At 52.7% G+C, this 18,078-nt stretch overlaps 1 protein-coding gene across 1 annotated transcript in view; it reads left to right on the top strand.

The window, feature by feature from the left end:
• Nucleotides 1-18,078, top strand: part of CNGB1 (cyclic nucleotide gated channel subunit beta 1) — a 45,772-nt gene that overhangs the window by 11,956 nt on the left and 15,738 nt on the right. The window contains exons 16-28 of the mRNA XM_044269337.1: nucleotides 328-364; nucleotides 2,704-2,787; nucleotides 6,584-6,740; nucleotides 7,016-7,048; nucleotides 8,358-8,765; nucleotides 8,865-8,906; nucleotides 9,646-9,699; nucleotides 9,776-9,876; nucleotides 13,555-15,813; nucleotides 15,943-15,993; nucleotides 16,099-16,320; nucleotides 17,157-17,313; nucleotides 17,415-17,474. Coding sequence (XP_044125272.1) covers nucleotides 328-364; nucleotides 2,704-2,787; nucleotides 6,584-6,740; nucleotides 7,016-7,048; nucleotides 8,358-8,765; nucleotides 8,865-8,906; nucleotides 9,646-9,699; nucleotides 9,776-9,876; nucleotides 13,555-15,813; nucleotides 15,943-15,993; nucleotides 16,099-16,320; nucleotides 17,157-17,313; nucleotides 17,415-17,474 — 3,665 coding nt within the window. The remainder of the gene's footprint in view (nucleotides 1-327; nucleotides 365-2,703; nucleotides 2,788-6,583; nucleotides 6,741-7,015; nucleotides 7,049-8,357; nucleotides 8,766-8,864; nucleotides 8,907-9,645; nucleotides 9,700-9,775; nucleotides 9,877-13,554; nucleotides 15,814-15,942; nucleotides 15,994-16,098; nucleotides 16,321-17,156; nucleotides 17,314-17,414; nucleotides 17,475-18,078) is intronic.

Genomic DNA, 18,078 nt, shown 5'->3' with positions numbered 1-18,078 from the left:
AGGCGTCTTCTGTGCGGCAGAGGGACCCCTCAGACCCCAGTGACCGCTGCCTCTGTACCCCCTGTAGTTATGGCTCCAGTTGCTGCACTGAATGCACTTCTGCCACTGACGAGACCCCGTCCTCACAATCCCCCCTCCTGCTCATGTAGGACATACAACTCTCCAGTGGTCATGGTCCCTGGTGTCTTCCTTCTCCTGCGGCGCCTCCTTGTCTTGCTGCGTACAGTGGTCGCCCATAGATACACGTATAGAATATTCATGTTGTATGTGAGGTAATACAGGATCCTGTGTATGATGTGACAGTAATGAATGTTCCCTCTCTGACAGGACTCTCAGAATGTAACATTGTGTCAGGTGGAAGAAAGTAAGTACCCCCCCCCCAGTGATGTACCCATATCATATCAGCACTGCAGTTATATTACACCCCAAATGTGCCCATGTTATATCAGCACTGCAGTTATATTACACCCCAGTAGATGTGCCCATATTATATCAGCAGTGCAGTTATATTACACCCCAAATGTGCCCATGTTATATCAGCACTGAAGTTATATTATACACCAGATGTGCCCATATTATATCAGCAGTGCAGTTATATTACACACCAGTAGATGTGCCCATGTTATATCAGCAGTATGGTTATATTACACACCAGTAGATGTGCCCATGTTATATCAGCAGTGCGGTTATATTACACACCAGTAGATGTGCCCATGTTATATCAGCAGTGCGGTTATATTACACACCAGTAGATGTGCCCATGTTATATCAGCAGTGCAGTTATATTATACACCAGATGTGCCCATGTTATATCAGCACTGCAGTTATATTACACCCCAGATGTGCCCATGTTATATCAGCACTGAAGTTATATTACACCCCAGTAGATGTGCCCATATTATATCAGCAGTGCAGTTATATTACACCCCAAATGTGCCCATGTTATATCAGCACTGAAGTTATATTATACACCAGATGTGCCCATATTATATCAGCAGTGCAGTTATATTACACACCAGTAGATGTGCCCATGTTATATCAGCAGTGCAGTTATATTACACACCAGTAGATGTGCCCATGTTATATCAGCAGTGCAGTTATATTACACACCAGTAGATGTGCCCATGTTATATCAGCACTGCAGTTATATTACACACCAGATGTGCCCATGTTATATCAGCAGTGCAGTTATATTACACACCAGTAGATATGTCCATGTTATATCAGCAGTGTCTGTAGTATAATCAGTCTGGTGTCCAGATCTGAATTTCTTCTCCCTTACTGGATGGGGTATGATGGAGGGTTACCTCATTAGCTCCGTGACCTCCATCATGCCCTCCTGCCCCGGGTCGGGGTTTATTGGGGGCAGCACGTTCTCTATTAATCGTGTTCTCTTCTCCTTTGTTTCAGAGGGGAGCGGGGCTTAATCACCCCTGAAACAAATGGAAGCAGAAGACGCTGGAGCCGTGTCCTGCCCCCCCCAGCAGTAGTCACCACTGCACTGACATCACTGGTGTACACTGACACACAAGCCTGAACGCCTACACTGACATAACCATGGTTACGACTGCAGCCCTGACATTCACTGCAACCCTCCTACTCATTGCTCCACTTCTTATTGACATGACTGCACTCCTGATAGTGTCACTGCACGTCTCACAGTAATCACTGCACTGCTTATAGTGTCACTGCACGGCTCACAGTAATCACTGCACTGCTTATAGTGTCACTGCACATCTCACAGTAATCACTGCACTGCTTATAGTGTCACTGCACGGCTCACAGTAATCACTGCACTGCTTATAGTGTCACTGCACATCTCACAGTAATCACTGCACTGCTTATAGTGTCACTGCACGTCTCACAGTAATCACTGCACTGCTTATAGTGTCACTGCACGTCTCACAGTAATCACTGCACTGCTTATAGTCTTTGCTGCACCCCCCATAGTCATCACTGCAATATTCCTATCACCTTTCCCAGATCTCAACGTATCTTTGTGAGGAAGAGAATTTGCAGCATTTGTTTTTGTCTTGAAAAGGAAATAAAGTTTGTGCCCCGTGTCTTGTGTGGTTCTGTGGAGGTGTCAGAGTTGTCGGGTGCAGAGGTAGCATTCATATCCAGGAGCCAAAGGCGTGGCGGGCGAGGGTCCAGGGACCTCACTTTATGGCTCTGCTCACCCCTGATGGCGCCCGTGCAGCAGTTACATGTAGACCGCTGGCCCACTCTGGTCACATGTTCTTACGCCACCAATCGGTGATGGCCGCCCCCAACACTCTACTATTCGGCAGGACAACTACTTACATGACCAGTCTAGTAATGGTCACTTATAGTCTTAAAGTCACCATCTACCAGTTTGGGTTTATCTAAATAGAATGAGACTATTTTTCTGATACATTGCTCCAAATTCCCAGCAATGGCATCCCGTTACATAGGTGTCTTCCAGCTTCTGCCACCAGGGGTCAACTAATGAGAACACAGTATGCAGCAAGCTCCAGAGCTCCCTCTAGTGGTGGCTGCAGCAGGAATATCATGTGGATTTGGGGGGAGCTGATAACCGGCACAGGAGATCCAATGCCGGGCCCTGGACTTCTTATGATTTAGGAACACCACCAGAGCCCCCCGCGGTCATGCCATTGGCCAGTACTTGCTTTCTCTAGTTCCAGAACCACAACTATATCTGTCCTTGTTATTTACCCGCAGTCTGTATTCCACCGCCAGATGCCGAGCAAGACGTGAGCGCAGAGCCCCTGGCGGACGAAGTCCCAGCGGAGCGGGCGCCTGATGGTAGGTCACATGGGTATCACTGCCGACTGTCTGCACTGTCCCTGGAAGCTGCAGAGAAAGCTTTATCCACATTAGACACTATAGGACAGGGGTGCCTGGGCTCATGACCACCTACCTGCATGGTACAAGCTCCACCTGGACCTACACCTCACACAGTGATGGAGATGACGCAGGAGGCCCTCAGACCAGCAGAGCCTGAGCCGGCTACAAATCACCTCTGACGCTGGGGTTCCAGCTCTCAGACTTTATAGGACAAGTTACCTCTCCTGACATGTCTGAGTAACATTGCCCATGTAGTAACCATTGTGGACCATCTATTCTGATGACACTGTGTTGTGCCATCCCTCTGTTATTCCTACTAGAAGTTCATGAAATAACTACCAGTTAGGGGCATGTCCCTTCACAGTCTGACGATGAAAGCACTGATTGCATAGTGTCAGACTGTGCAGGGACACGCTCCAAACTGGTAACACCTAGCAGGACCTTTACTGCAGACTGCTGGCAATTTATTCATACACTTCTAGTAGGAATAATAGAGGCATGACACAACATAGTCATAAGAATGGACGCTCCAGAGGATGCAGATATTTACTAAAACAGACCTGTCAGCAGAGGTGAGGGGTCCCCTTTAAGTGGAGCCTTGTCTGTATAACTAGCAGCAGGCAGGGTGGTTGCGGGTGGGACGTAGACAACTGCTGCCTTTAAGTACTTCTCTGCCCATGCTCTAAACAGAAGCGACTGACATGAGCTTATAGTAGACGCCGCTCTGACTGGATTATGCACAGCCCGGTAACCCCGTGCCCTGCTCCTCCCTTCCAGGGAGAGGTTCCATCAAGGTCCTCGAAGAGCTGAGCAGAGGCTTCAACACAACAGAGAATGTGAACCCGAGTGGACGGAGCATGGACATATCCGAGAGCCAGGAACAACCCCAATATGAGACAAACACAGAGCAGAGTGTGACAGAGGAGCAGCAAGACGCCCCCGCGGACTATGGGCAGGAGCACAGTGGAGGCATCTGTCTGGCTGACACCATCAGGGAGGACATGCTCCAAGTGTCCAGAGACACAATGAACGAGAGTCCCAGCCTTGGTCAGTCTACTGGAAAGGAAGAAGTGCAGGGTCTGAGCCATGGCCAGTCTACTGGAAATGAAGGGGAAGTGCAGGGCCTGGGCCATGGTCACTCTACTGGAAATGAAGAGGAAGTGCAGAGTCTGGGCCAAGGTCACTCTACTGGAAATGAAGAGGAAGTGCAGGGTCTGGGCCAAGGTCACTCTACTGAAAATGAAGAGGAAATGCAGGGTCTGGGACATGGTCAGTCTACTGGAAATGAAGAGGAAGTGCAGGGTCTGGGCCAAGGTCACTCTACTGGAAATGAAGAGGAAATGCAGGGTCTGGGCCATAGTCAGTCTACTGAAAATAAAGAGGAAGTGCAGGGTCCGAGCCATGATCAGTCTATTGGAAATGAAGGGGAAGTGCAGGGTCTTTGCCATGGTCACTCTACTGGAAATGAAGAGGAAGCACAGGGTCTGAGACACAGTCATTCTACTGGAAATGAAGAGGAAATGCAGGGTCTAAGACACGGCCATTCTACTGGAAATGAGAAAGTGTGGGCTCTGAGCCATGGTCTACCTACTGGAACTGAAGACACAGTGCAGGGTCTGAGCAAAGGACAGACTACTGAAGAGGAAGTGCAGGGTCAGAGCCACGGTCACTCTACTAGAAATGAAAAGGAAGTGCAGAGTTTGAGTTCTGGTCTGTCTACTGGGAATGAAGAGGAAGTGCAGGGTCTGGGTCATGGTCAGTCTACTGGGAATGAAGAGGAAGTGCAGGGTCTGGGTCATGGTCAGTCTACTGTAAATGAAGAGGAAGTGCAGGGTTTGAGCCATGGTCATTCTACAAGAAATGAAAATGAAAGAACCCCAGCAAGCAGGGATTATATTAGTGAACTGACTATTGAGAGAGAGAGAATAGGAAGTCTGCTCCAGGCTGAAAAAAGTCAACGGGAACCCAAGGAAAAAGTTCTAGAACATGCAGAGACTGGAGAAAAGATAGTAGGTCATGAAGAGGAAAAACCTGCACAGGAATGGAAAAGCACTGGAAGAACTGAAGGTCTAGATACAACAATGCTCCAGGCAGAGGATTGTGCCACTATGCTCAACGTCCAGCTGAAGAGACCACAGACAGGGCCAGTGGAAGTAAAAGATCAAGATATCCTTGAGGAAGTAGGCAGCCACCAAGAGGATGTTACACAATCTCACCAAACTGGTCACTTCCAAAGCCAGATGGAAACAGGAAACAAGATGGTGCAGGGGAGTGATGAAGATGATGCTACACCTCCAGGTGTACCCTGCCAACAAGGCGTCCAGCTGGAGGATGGTACAACACCTTGTCTCCCACAAGAGGCCACATCTCTCCAGGTGATGACAGAACAGACCTCTGAAACTGAGAGGCAAGAACACACAACTACAAGAGAGGAAACTTCAGAATGGCGGCCTGTGGAGGAAAACCAACCCAAAATACACAAAGAACATGACATTCCAGTGGACGAGCGTGTGGAAATGGAAAACTGGAGGTTTCAAATGGAAAATAGAGAGACCCAGACAGAGGACGCCACATATCAAACCACTGACCACAGGCAGTCATCTTATGATGAGCACACGCCAACCCAAACTGAAGACCGTCACACACAGACCACACCACCCACAGAAGCCCTGCATGAGGATATGGACATTCCCAGAGAGCACCCCGAAGAGAGGGTCACTGATGGCCAAAGTGAGGAACCGACTCTTGACAAGACTACACTGAATGAAGATTATACAGTAGAAACAATGGATGGAGAAGAAACCCCTGCAGGAGGAAAAATGGCGGCTGCAGAGGCCCAACCTGAAGAGGCAGTCATTCAAGATAGTGAAGGACAAGATAGTGGTCACTGCCTTCCACCCTGGGACCCCATGTATCATGAGGAGCTCATCCCTGAAGCTGTCGCATTTGAATCTCCTGAGGAGTCAGAGGAAGAAGGTACAGAAGATGTAGTCAATGATCTGCCCTGGTGATTTGGTGGGGTCTTGCGGTAAAGGGCAGGAGCAGTCCTCCGGGATCATCACTTAAGATTTTTACGTTTACACATTCCAGAAAGGCTTCTTGCACACGAACGTTGTGTGCCCGTGGTCGTATTGTGGCCCACATACGGCTGGTCCGCAATACACGGCACCGGCCCGTGTGCACTCTGAATCACGGATGCGGACCCATTCACTTGAATGGGTCTGCAATAATGGAGATGCAGAACGGAATGCTTCCGTGGTGTTTCTGTCCGTGCCTCCGCACCGCAACAAAACGTGTCTCGATCCGTCCCGGCCGCCGCACGGACGTTGCCTGTGCATTGGGGACCGTAAATTGCGGATGCACAACATTTGTGTGCAAGAAGCCAAAGGGAGCGAGGACTCCTAATCACAGGGAAGACCTCGGCCTACAAGGTCTCTCTGTATGCTATAAACCTATATACAGATGTAGGTGGAGAGAAGAGGCAGATGTTAGTTGGTCATATAAAAGTCACAGTGGGCAGTGTGACCATCACACCACACATGGAATATAATATGCAGCATGTTAAAGGGGCACTCTGTTCACCACAGGTCCTCCTCTTCAATCCTGCCTGACATATGCACACAACACTCCGCTCTAAACAGTCCTGTATGGACAGGTCAACAATGGTCATCCTGTTACTATACGGGTCACACTAGGGGGTGACATATGCCGGACTCCATAGTAACTGGCTGTTGTCATCTCTATCTCTCTCCAGTAGTCGGGCAGTCGGAGGACAGGAGCCTGGTGACTGAGGATATAGAGTCCCACCTGCAGGACGAGGCTGCACCAGATGAAAGCGTAGAAGAAGTTGGAACACAACCTGAGGTTCCTGTCTCGCTCGTGAGACCACCAGAACACGAGGAAGGGAAAAGGTGAGGGGCAAAAAGAGATCTGCCCCTGTAGTCAGTGGCATCAGACACAGAGCTGACGTGATGCCATGTAATGACCCCAGAGTATACTGCAGTATATAGCACCTCCAGACCCATCCACTGCTACTACATGAACACCAGGCTTTAGTGCAACTTTCAGACACTGTGCACCCAACTGCAGCGTCCCCAAAAATAAGTGACCCCACAGAATGTCATTGAGACATACGCCAATTGGTTATCTCCACCTCCTGAGCGCTAATTCTGTATTTCTGACACAGGGTTGAAAGAGAAGTCACGGAGTCTGAGAACGAGTGAGTAATGCTGATCTACAGAGCGTCTCTTCACGGTGTCTCTCGGATATAGAGCGTCTCTCGGATACAGTGCATCTCTTCATGGCGTCTCTTGGATATTGAGTGGCATGTCTCGGATATATAGCATCTCTTCACGGCATCTCTCGGATACAGAGTGTCTTAACGGCGTCTCTCAGATATAGAGCATCTCTTCACGGCGTCTCTCAGATACAGAGTGTCTCTTCACGGTGTCTCTCGGATCTAGAGCGTCTCTTTGCGGCATCTCTCGAATACAGAGTGTCTCTTCACGGCGTCTCACGGATCTAGAACATCTCTCAGATATACACTCACCTAAAGAATTATTAGGAACACCATACTAATACTTGGACCCCCTTTTGCCTTCAGAACTGCCTTAATTCTACGTGGCATTGATTCCACAAGGTGCTGATAGCATCTTTAGAAATGTTGGCCCATATTGATAGGATAGCATCTTGCAGTTGGAGATTTGAGGGATGCACATCCAGGGCACGAAGCTCCCGTTCCACCACATCCCAAAGATGCTCTATTGGGTTGAGATCTGGTGACTGTGGGGCCATTTTAGTACAATGAACTCATTGTCATGTTCAAGAAACCAATTTGAAATGATTGGAGCTTTGTGAAATGGTGCATTATCCTGCTGGAAGTAGCCATCAGAGGATGGGTACATGGTGGTCATGAAGGGATGGACATGGTCAGAAACAATGCTCAGGTAGCCCGTGGCATTTAAACAATGGCCAATTGGCACTAAGGGGCCTAAAGTGTGCCCAGAAAACATCCCCCACACCATTATACCCCCACCACCAGCCTGCACAGTGGTAACAAGGCATGATGGATACATGTTCTCATTCTGTTTACACCAAATTCGGACTCTACCATTTGAATGTCTCAACAGAAATCGAGACTCATCAGACCAGGCAACATTTTTCCAGTATTCAACAGTGCAATTTTGTTGAGCTCGTGCAAATTGTAGCCTCTTTTTCCTATTTGTAGTGGAGATGAGTGGTACCCGGTGGGGTCTTCTGCTGTTGTAGCCCACCTTTCTTTCCCATTCTGACATTCAGTTTGGAGTTCAGGAGATTGTCTTGACCAGGACCACAACCCTCCATGCATCGAAGCAACTGCCATGTGATTGGTTGACTAGATAATCGCATTAATGAGAAATAGAACAGGTGTTCCTAATAATTCTTTAGGTGAGTGTATAGCGTCTCTTGACGGAATCTCTCGGATACAGTGTCTTCACGGCATCTCTCAGGTCTACAGCATCTCTTCACGGCGTCTCTTGGACATAAAGAGTCTCTTCACAGTGTCTCTCGGATCTAGAGCGTCTCTTCACGGCGTCTCTCTCGGATCTAGAGCGTCTCTTCACAGTGTCTCTCTTGGATCCAGAGCGTCTCTTCACGGCGTCTATCTCGGATCTAGAGCGTCTCTTCACGGTGTCTCTCTCGGATCCAGAGCGTCTCTTCACGGTGTCTCTCGGATACAGAGTCTCTCTTCACGGCGTCTCTCGGATACAGAGTCTTCTCTTCACGGTGTCTCTCAGATATAGAGCGTCTCTTCACGGTGTCTCTCTCGGATCTAGAGCGTCTCTCTCGAATCTAGCGCGTCTCTTCACGGCGTCTCTCTCGGATCTAGCACGTCTCTTCACGGTGTCTCTCTCGGATCTAGAGCGTCTCTTTACAGCGCCTCTCGGATATAGAGAGTCTCTTTATGGCATCTCTCGGATATAGGTCATCTCGTGGATATAAAAAGTCTCTCTCGGATATAGAGTGTCTCTTCACGTCTTGTTCTCTCTCCTCAGGAGGCTTTCCTGGATTTTGGAGGAAGAAGAGGAAGAATCAGAGTAAGAAGCCCCAGAAGCTGCATACTGTACTGTATATTATAATGGGGGGGGGGGTCTCACTCCAGTAAAGAGCATTATAAATATCATAAATGTAAATGCAGATGCACTAAATAAAAGGCACTTACTACTGCATTGTGATTCTCCATGTTGTCTCCTTTGCTGGCTTCATTTATTTTTCCATCACATTATACACTGCTCGTTTCCATGGTTACGACCACCCTACAATCCAGCAGCGGTGGCCGTGCTTGCACACTACAGGGAAAAGCTCCGGCCTATGTGCGCTCCCACAGTCTCAGCCACCGGAGAGGCCGGCACTTTTTCCTATAATGTGCAAACACGACCACCGCTGCTGGATTGCACGGTGGTCGTAACCATGGAAACAAGCAGTGTATAATGTGATGGAAAAATAAATGAAGCCAGCAAAGGAGACAACATGGAGAATCACAATACATTAGGAAGGGCCTTGTATTCACTTTCTCTACATCAGGGATCAGCAACCTCTGGCTCTAGTTGCTGTGCGACTACAACTCTCAGCATGGACACTTAGCTGTTCCTGTAACTCCCATAGAAGAAAAAGGAGTATTCTGGGAGTTGTAGTTTTATTGGCCTGCTGGGGGGGGGGAGGTCGCAGTGCACAGGAGCGGCAGCCGGTTATAGTTCAGAGTGGAGAGTGGAGAGCGGTAGGTAGGTTGGGGGAGCGGTAGGTGACGGTGCGGCTCTCACGCGTCTCTTCCCGCAGGCTGCAGGTCTCCTGCTACCACAGTGACAGCGAAGACGAGGCCCAGGTGACGCAGTAAGTAAATGCCGCTGATTACGTCATGACGTACTGGTCCAGGCAGTGGTCTCCTAGCAACCTCGCCTCCCCCTAGTAACGGCTGCCTTAGTAACCGTCCTGTGCACGGAGCCGAGAATCAATCCGATTACCAGAGAGAATGCCCGAAACCATCGGCTGCCGAGCCCGCCATCACCGGTGCCAGTCCTTGGGGGAGGTAGAGAGGTCCTAACCGAGGAGGTACCGAGGTCATTACTGAGGAGGAGGTACAGAGGTCAGCTGTGTGCAAGAGGTACAGAGGTCAGCTGTGTGGAAGAGGTACAGAGGTCAGCTGTGTGGAGGAGGTACCGAGGTCATTACTGAGGAGGAGGTACAGAGGTCAGCTGTGTGGAGGAGGTACAGAGGTCATTACTGAGGAGGAGGTACAGAGGTCAGCTGTGTGGAAGAGGTACCGAGGTCAGCTGTGAGAAGGAGGTACCGAGGTCATTACTGAGGAGGAGGTACAGAGGTCAGCTGTGTGAAGGAGGTACAGAGGTCAGCTGTGTGGAAGAGGTACAGAGGTCAGCTGTGTGGAAGAGGTACAGAGGTCATTACTGAGGAGGAGGTACAGAGGTCAGCTGTGTGGAAGAGGTACAGAGGTCAGCTGTGTGAAGGAGGTACAGAGGTCATTACTGAGGAGGAGGTACAGAGGTCAGCTGTGTGGAAGAGGTACAGAGGTCATTACTGAGGAGGAGGTACAGAGGTCAGCTGTGAAAAGGAGGTAGAGAGGTCATAACCGAGGAGGTACAGAGGTCAGCTGTGTGGAGGAGGTACAGATGTTACCGGTGAGGAGGAGGTACAGAGGTCATGGGTGTGGAGGAGGTACAGAGGTCAGCTGTGGAGGAGGTAGAGAGGTCAGCGGTGAGGAGGAGGTACAGAGGTCATTACTGAGGAGGAGGTACAGAGGTTAGCTGTGTGGATGAGGTACAGAGGTTAGCAGTGTGGAGGAGGTACAGAGGTTAGCGGTGTGGAGGAGGTCACTTGTGACACCACGGCGAGCCCTGGGGGTCAGTCCTTGGGGGAGGTAGAGAGGTCATAACCGAGGAGGTACCGAGGTCATTACTGAGGAGGAGGTACAGAGGTTACCAGTGAGGAGGAGGTAAAGAGGTTACCGGTGAGGAGGAGGTACAGAGGTCAGCGGTGAGAAGGAGGTACAGAGGTCAGCGGTGTGGAGGAGGTACAGAGGTCAGCGGTGTGGAGGAGGTACAGAGGTCAGTGGTGTGGAGGAGGTACAGAGGTCAGCGGTGTGGAGGAGGTACAGAGGTCATTACTGAGGAGGTACAGAGGTCAGTGGTGTGGAGGAGGTACAGAGGTCATTACTGAGGAGGTACAGAGGTCAGTGGTGTGGAGGAGGTACAGAGGTCAGCGGTGTGGAGGAGGTACAGAGGTCAGCGGTGTGGAGGAGGTACAGAGGTCAGTGGTGTGGAGGAGGTACAGACAGAGGTCAGCGGTGTGGAGGAGGTGCAGAGGTCAGTTGTGTGGAGGAGGTACAGAGGTCAGCGGTGTGGAGGAGGTACAGAGGTCAGCGGTGTGGAGGAGGTGCAGAGGTCAGTGGTGTGGAGGAGGTACAGAGGTCAGCGGTGTGGAGGAGGTACAGAGGTCAGCGGTGTGGAGGAGGTGCAGAGGTCAGTTGTGTGGAGGAGGTACAGAGGTCAGCTGTGTGGAGGAGGTACAGAGGTCAGTGGTGTGGAGGAGGTACAGAGGTCAGCTGTGTGGAGGAGGTACAGAGGTCAGCTGTGTGGAAGAGGTACAGAGGTCAGCTGTGTGGAGGAGGTACCGAGGTCATTACTGAGGAGGAGGTACAGAGGTCAGCTGTGTGGAGGAGGTACAGAGGTCATTACTGAGGAGGAGGTACAGAGGTCAGCTGTGTGGAAGAGGTACCGAGGTCAGCTGTGAGAAGGAGGTACCGAGGTCATTACTGAGGAGGAGGTACAGAGGTCAGCTGTGTGGAGGAGGTACAGAGGTCAGCTGTGTGGAAGAGGTACAGAGGTCAGCTGTGTGGAGGAGGTACCGAGGTCATTACTGAGGAGGAGGTACAGAGGTCAGCTGTGTGGAGGAGGTACAGAGGTCATTACTGAGGAGGAGGTACAGAGGTCAGCTGTGTGGAAGAGGTACCGAGGTCAGCTGTGAGAAGGAGGTACCGAGGTCATTACTGAGGAGGAGGTACAGAGGTCAGCTGTGTGAAGGAGGTACAGAGGTCAGCTGTGTGGAAGAGGTACAGAGGTCATTACTGAGGAGGAGGTACAGAGGTCAGCTGTGTGGAAGAGGTACAGAGGTCAGCTGTGTGAAGGAGGTACAGAGGTCATTACTGAGGAGGAGGTACAGAGGTCAGCTGTGTGGAAGAGGTACAGAGGTCATTACTGAGGAGGAGGTACAGAGGTCAGCTGTGTGGAGGAGGTACAGATGTTACCGGTGAGGAGGAGGTACAGAGGTCATGGGTGTGGAGGAGGTACAGAGGTCAGCTGTGTGGAAGAGGTACAAAGGTCAGCTGTGAGGAGGAGGTACAGAGGTCATTACTGAGGAGGAGGTAGAGAGGTCATAACCGAGGAGGTACAGAGGTCAGCTGTGTGGAGGAGGTACAGATGTTACCGGTGAGGAGGAGGTACAGAGGTCATGGGTGTGGAGGAGGTACAGAGGTTAGCGGTGTGGAAGAGGTACAGAGGTCAGCTGTGGAGGAGGTAGAGAGGTCAGCGGTGAGGAGGAGGTACAGAGGTCATTACTGAGGAGGAGGTACAGAGGTTACCGGTGAGGAGGAGGTACAGAGGTTAGCTGTGTGGATGAGGTACAGAGGTTAGCAGTGTGGAGGAGGTACAGAGGTTAGCGGTGTGGAGGAGGTCACTTGTGACACCACGGCGAGCCCTGGGGGTCAGTCCTTGGGGGAGGTAGAGAGGTCATAACCGAGGAGGTACCGAGGTCATTACTGAGGAGGAGGTACAGAGGTTACCAGTGAGGAGGAGGTAAAGAGGTTACCGGTGAGGAGGAGGTACAGAGGTTACCGGTGAGGAGGAGGTACAGAGGTCAGCGGTGAGAAGGAGGTACAGAGGTCAGCGGTGTGGAGGAGGTACAGAGGTCAGTGGTGTGGAGGAGGTACAGAGGTCAGCGGTGTGGAGGAGGTACAGAGGTCATTACTGAGGAGGTACAGAGGTCAGTGGTGTGGAGGAGGTACAGAGGTCAGTGGTGTGGAGGAGGTACAGAGGTCATTACTGAGGAGGTACAGAGGTCAGTGGTGTGGAGGAGGTACAGAGGTCAGCGGTGTGGAGGAGGTACAGAGGTCAGCGGTGTGGAGGAGGTACAGAGGTCAGCGGTGTGGAGGAGGTACAGAGGTCAGTGGTGTGGAGGAGGTACAGAGGTCAGCGGTGTGGAGGAGGTACAGAGGTCAGCGGTGTGGAGGAGGTGCAGAGGTCAGTTGTGTGGAGGAGGTACAAAGGTCAGTGGTGTGGAGGAGGTACAGAGGTCATTACTGAGGAGGTACAGAGGTCAGTGGTGTGGAGGAGGTACAGAGGTCATTACTGAGGAGGTACAGAGGTCAGCGGTGTGGAGGAGGTACATAGGTCATTACTGAGGAGGTACAGAGGTCATTACTGAGGAGGTACAGAGGTCATTACTGAGGAGGAGGTACACAGGGTTAGCAGGGACAGGGGGCCGAGTTTGTGGTGACATCTCATCAGCATTGGTCATCTTTGTATTGTGGTTGGTAACCGCTCATTCTCTCAGTCAGGTGACGGTTCGGGGTCCCCCGGAAGGTCTGGACACGGCCATCCTGCCCCCCACAGTGGTTGAAGAAGTGGTGAGCGCCCAGTACATACAGGTAACACGGCGTCCTGGGGCATGTATGAGTGACCTCCTCCCGTCATGGCGGCTGTGATGTGACCTCCTCCCGTCATGGCGACTGTGATGTGACCTCCTCCTGTCATGGCGGCTGTGATGTGACCTCCTCCCGTAATGGCGGCTGTGATGCGACCTCCTCCTGTCATGGCGGCTGTGATGTGACCTCCTCCCGTCCTGGCGGCTGTGATGTGACCTCCTCCTGTCATGATGGTTGTGATGTGACCTCCTCCCGTAATGGCGGCTGTGATGCGACCTCCTCCTGTCATGGCGGCTGTGATGTGACCTCCTCCCGTCCTGGCGGCTGTGATGTGACCTCCTCCTGTCATGGCGGCTGTTATGTGACCTCCTCCCGTCATGACGGCTGTGATGTGACCTCCTCCCGTCATGGCGGCTGTGATGCGACCTCCTCCCGTCATGGCGGCTGTGATGTGACCTCCTCCCGTCATGGCGGCTGTGATGTGACCTCCTCCCGTCATGGCGGCTGTTATGTGACCTCCTCCCGTCATGACGGCTGTGATGTGACCTCCTCCCGTCATGGCGGCTGTGATGTGACATCCTCCCGTCATGGCGGCTGTGATGTGACCTCCGCCCGTCATGGCGGCTTTGATGTGACCTCCTCCCATCATGGCGGCTGTGATGTGACCTCCTCCCATCATGGCGGCTGTGATGTGACCTCCTCCCGTCATGGCGGCTGTGATGTGACCTCCTCCCGTCATGGCGGCTGTGATGTGACCTCCTCCCGTCATGGCGGCTGTGATGTGACCTCCTCCCGTCATGGCGGCTGTGATGTGACCTCCTCCCGTCATGGCGGCTGTGATGTGACCTCCTCCCGTCATGGCGGCTGTGATGTGACCTCCTCCAGTCATGGCGGCTGTGATGTGACCTCCTCCCGTCATGGCGGCTGTGATGTGACCTCCTCCCGTCATGGCGGCTGTGATGTGACCTCCTCCCGTCATGGCGGCTGTGATGTGACCTCCGCCCGTCATGGCGGCTGTGATGTGACCTCCTCCCGTCATGGCGGCTGTGATGTGACCTCCTCCCGTCATGGCGGCTGTGATGTGACCTCCTCCCGTCATGGCGGCTGTTATGTGACCTCCTCCGGTCATGGCGGCTGTGATGTGACCTCCTCCCGTCATGGCGGCTGTTGTGTGACCTCCTCCGGTCATGATGGTTGTGATGTGACCTCCTCCCGTCATGGCGGCTGTGATGTGACCTCCTCCCGTCATGGCGGCTGTGATGTGACCTCCTCCCGTCATGGCGGCTGTGATGTGACCTCATCCCGCCATGGCGGCTGTGATGTGACCTCCTCCCGTCATGGCGGCTGTGATGTGACCTCCTCCCGTCATGGCGGCTGTGATGTGACCTCCTCCCGTCATGGCGGCTGTTATGTGACCTCCTCCTGTCATGGCGGCTGTGATGTGACCTCCTCCCGTCATGGCGGCTGTTGTGTGACCTCCTCCGGTCATGATGGTTGTGATGTGACCTCCTCCCGTCATGGCGGCTGTTGTGTGACCTCCTCCCGTCATGGCGGCTGTGATGTGACCTCCTCCCGTCATGGCGGCTGTGATGTGACCTCCTCCCGTCATAGCGGTTGTGATGTGACCTCCTCCCGTCATGGCGGCTGTGATGTGACCTCCTCCCGTCATGGCGGCTGTGATGTGACCTCCTCCCGTCATGGCGGCTGTTATGTGACCTCCTCCTGTCATGGCGGCTGTGATGTGACCTCCTCCCGTCATGGCGGCTGTTGTGTGACCTCCTCCGGTCATGATGGTTGTGATGTGACCTCCTCCCGTCATGGCGGCTGTGATGTGACCTCCTCCCGTCATGGCGGCTGTGATGTGACCTCCTCCCGTCATGGCGGCTGTGATGTGACCTCATCCCGTCATGGCGGCTGTGATGTGACCTCCGCCCGTCATGGCGGCTGTGATGTGACCTCCTCCCGTCATGGCGGCTGTGATGTGACCTCCTCCCGTCATGGCGGCTGTGATGTGACCTCCTCCCGTCATGGCGGCTGTTGTGTGACCTCCTCCGGTCATGGCGGCTGTGATGTGACCTCCTCCCGTCATGGCGGCTGTGATGTGACCTCCTCCTGTCATGGCGGCTGTTATGTGACCTCCTCCCGTCATGGCGGCTGTTGTGTGACCTCCTCCCGTCATGGCGGCTGTGATGTGACCTCCTCCCGTCATGGCGGCTGTGATGTGACGCGGTTCCTGTGTTTTTTGCAGGGTCTGGAAGAAGTTGTTGGTATTTTCTCGGCTGTGGATTCAGGTAACGCCTCCGCTGTGTCGGAGTGGGCTGTGCTGGGCCTAGCTTTCCAGTTAACCTCTTAATGGCCACTGCCCCCGTAGCTCCCAGTCATTGAAGCAGCATTTTTATCATTTACCGCTTTGTCTGTAGATCTGCTTCATAAATTCAATTCCAGAAGTACAGTGAAGACTGCCACAGGAAGTGAGGATGCTGTGTGACTGGAGAATGTGGCGCAGTGGGTGTGTCTGCTCTTACGCTTTCTCCTCCTCGTCTAGTTGCAGGTCCAACGCTTTGCCTGCTCTGTAGCTGCCGCCATCATGTCCCGCCACAGCGCTGACGTAGAGCTGTCTCGACTGGTGCCCTCTGGTGGTCGTGGCGGGCGATGCTCACAAGCTGCCTTCCCAGAAGGCCCAGACCAGCTTCCTAATGTTCCCCACTACCGAGCCCCTTCTGTCCCGCTCAGCTTCAGAGGTGGGGTGCTGAACCCCACCTTCCAGGGCGACGCCGGCTGCCCCCGCCATGCTGCAGGTAGACACCGTAGTGCTTCATGGGACCATCACAATACACGTCATCATCAGGGGAAGATTAGAGTAGTAATGCCGTCCCATAGTGTAGAGCAGTGGTCTCCGACCTATTACGTCCAATCTGTTGTGGAACCACAACTCCCAGCATGCCCTAACATTCAACGACAAGTACTTACATAACTGCTGGAGAGCCCCTGTGCTCGGGTCACTACGTAAGGAGCAGGAGAGCACCTGAAAAACACTGTGCCGCCCATCGTATCGTGGGGAAGTATCACCCCCATCATGTATCTGCCCCATAGTACATATTAGCATCCATCTCTCATGCTCATCACCACCATTATTTATCTGCACCATCATCACCACCATCCTCTTTATCCCCATCATCCCCATCCTCTCCCCCAGCTTTATTGTGATGCATACAGTTACATCGCCGAGAACCGTCCTGCTGATGGTTTCCTGCTCCTCTCCTCACCTCCTAATCCAATTCTGTCTCTTGCGAGCGGAGATTCATGTGTGAATTAGTCCCAAGTCTTGCAGCTGCAGGGCGCGGTCACATATATCTGTAGTGTCAGCGTATAAATGTCTCATCCGTCTATAGTGTCAGCGTATAAATGTCTCATCGTCTATAGTGTCAGCGTGTGACGCTCTCATCTGTCTATAGTGTCAGTGTGTGACGGTCTCGTGTCTGTGGAGTCAGTGTATGACGGTCTTGTGTCTGTGGTCAGTGTATGACTGTCTCATGCCTGTGGTCAGTGTATGACGGTCTCTTACCTGTGGTCAGTGTATGACGGTCTCTTACCTGTGGTCAGTGTATGACGGTCTTGTGTCTGCCTCCTGCAGATGTCATGTCCTTCAGTCACCCTGCAGTCAGTATTGAGGATGTGGACTCCGGCAGTGTCACGGATACTCTGGTGCAGGAGGCTCCTATCCACCCCCCTGTTTCCCCGTACAAGCTCCGGACGCTGACTGTTCCAGGAACTTCCCTGGCAGCAAAGAGGTACCCCCCCCCCCCAGTCTGCTCCCCAGTGTGATGTGAGTGGCACCCTGTGCCGTAGGCGCTTGGCTTGACCTGTCACGCAGCTGAATTTGTTCTTATAGCCGGAAGAGGACGCAGTCTGAGGCGGAAAACCTGGAGGAAGCGGACCCAGAGGAGGAAGAGTAAGTGTGCCACCATCCTCATCATCAGCCCGCTGTCCCCTCCCCTGGACTCCTCAGGGTGGTCCCCAGTAATCTCCAGGTTCAGCTAGATGTGGTTAGTCAGCTGTCCCCTCCCCAGGACTCCTCAGGGTGGTCCTCAGTAATCTCCAGGTTCAGCTATATGTGGTTAGTCAGCTGTCCCCTCCCCAGGACTCCTCAGGGTGGTCCTCAGTAATCTCCAGGTTCAGCTAGATGTGGTTAGTCTGCTGTCCCCTCCCCAGGACTCCTCAGGGTGGTCCCCAGTGATCTCCAGATTCAGCTAGATGTGGTCAGCCCGTTGTCCTCTTCTCCATGACTCCTCAGGGTGGTCCCCAGTGATCTCCAGATTAAGCTAGATGCGGTCACCCCGCTGTCCCCTTCTCAAGGACTCCTCAGGGTGGCGCCCAGTAATCTCCAGATTAAGCTAGATGCGGTCAGCCCACTGTCCCCTTCTCAAGGACTCCTCTGGGTGGTCCCCAGTAATCTCCAGGTTCAGCTAGATGTGGTTAGTCTGCTGTCCCCCTTCCCAGGACTCCTCAGGGTGGTCCCGAGTGATCTCCAGGTTCAGCTAGATGTGGTTAGTCTG

Source organism: Bufo gargarizans, chromosome 10 (assembly GCF_014858855.1).
Source record: "Bufo gargarizans isolate SCDJY-AF-19 chromosome 10, ASM1485885v1, whole genome shotgun sequence".
In the NCBI taxonomy this organism is placed as follows: domain Eukaryota; kingdom Metazoa; phylum Chordata; class Amphibia; order Anura; family Bufonidae; genus Bufo; species Bufo gargarizans.
Note: the sequence above shows the minus strand (reverse complement) of the source record. Positions and strands in the feature narration are given on the sequence as shown.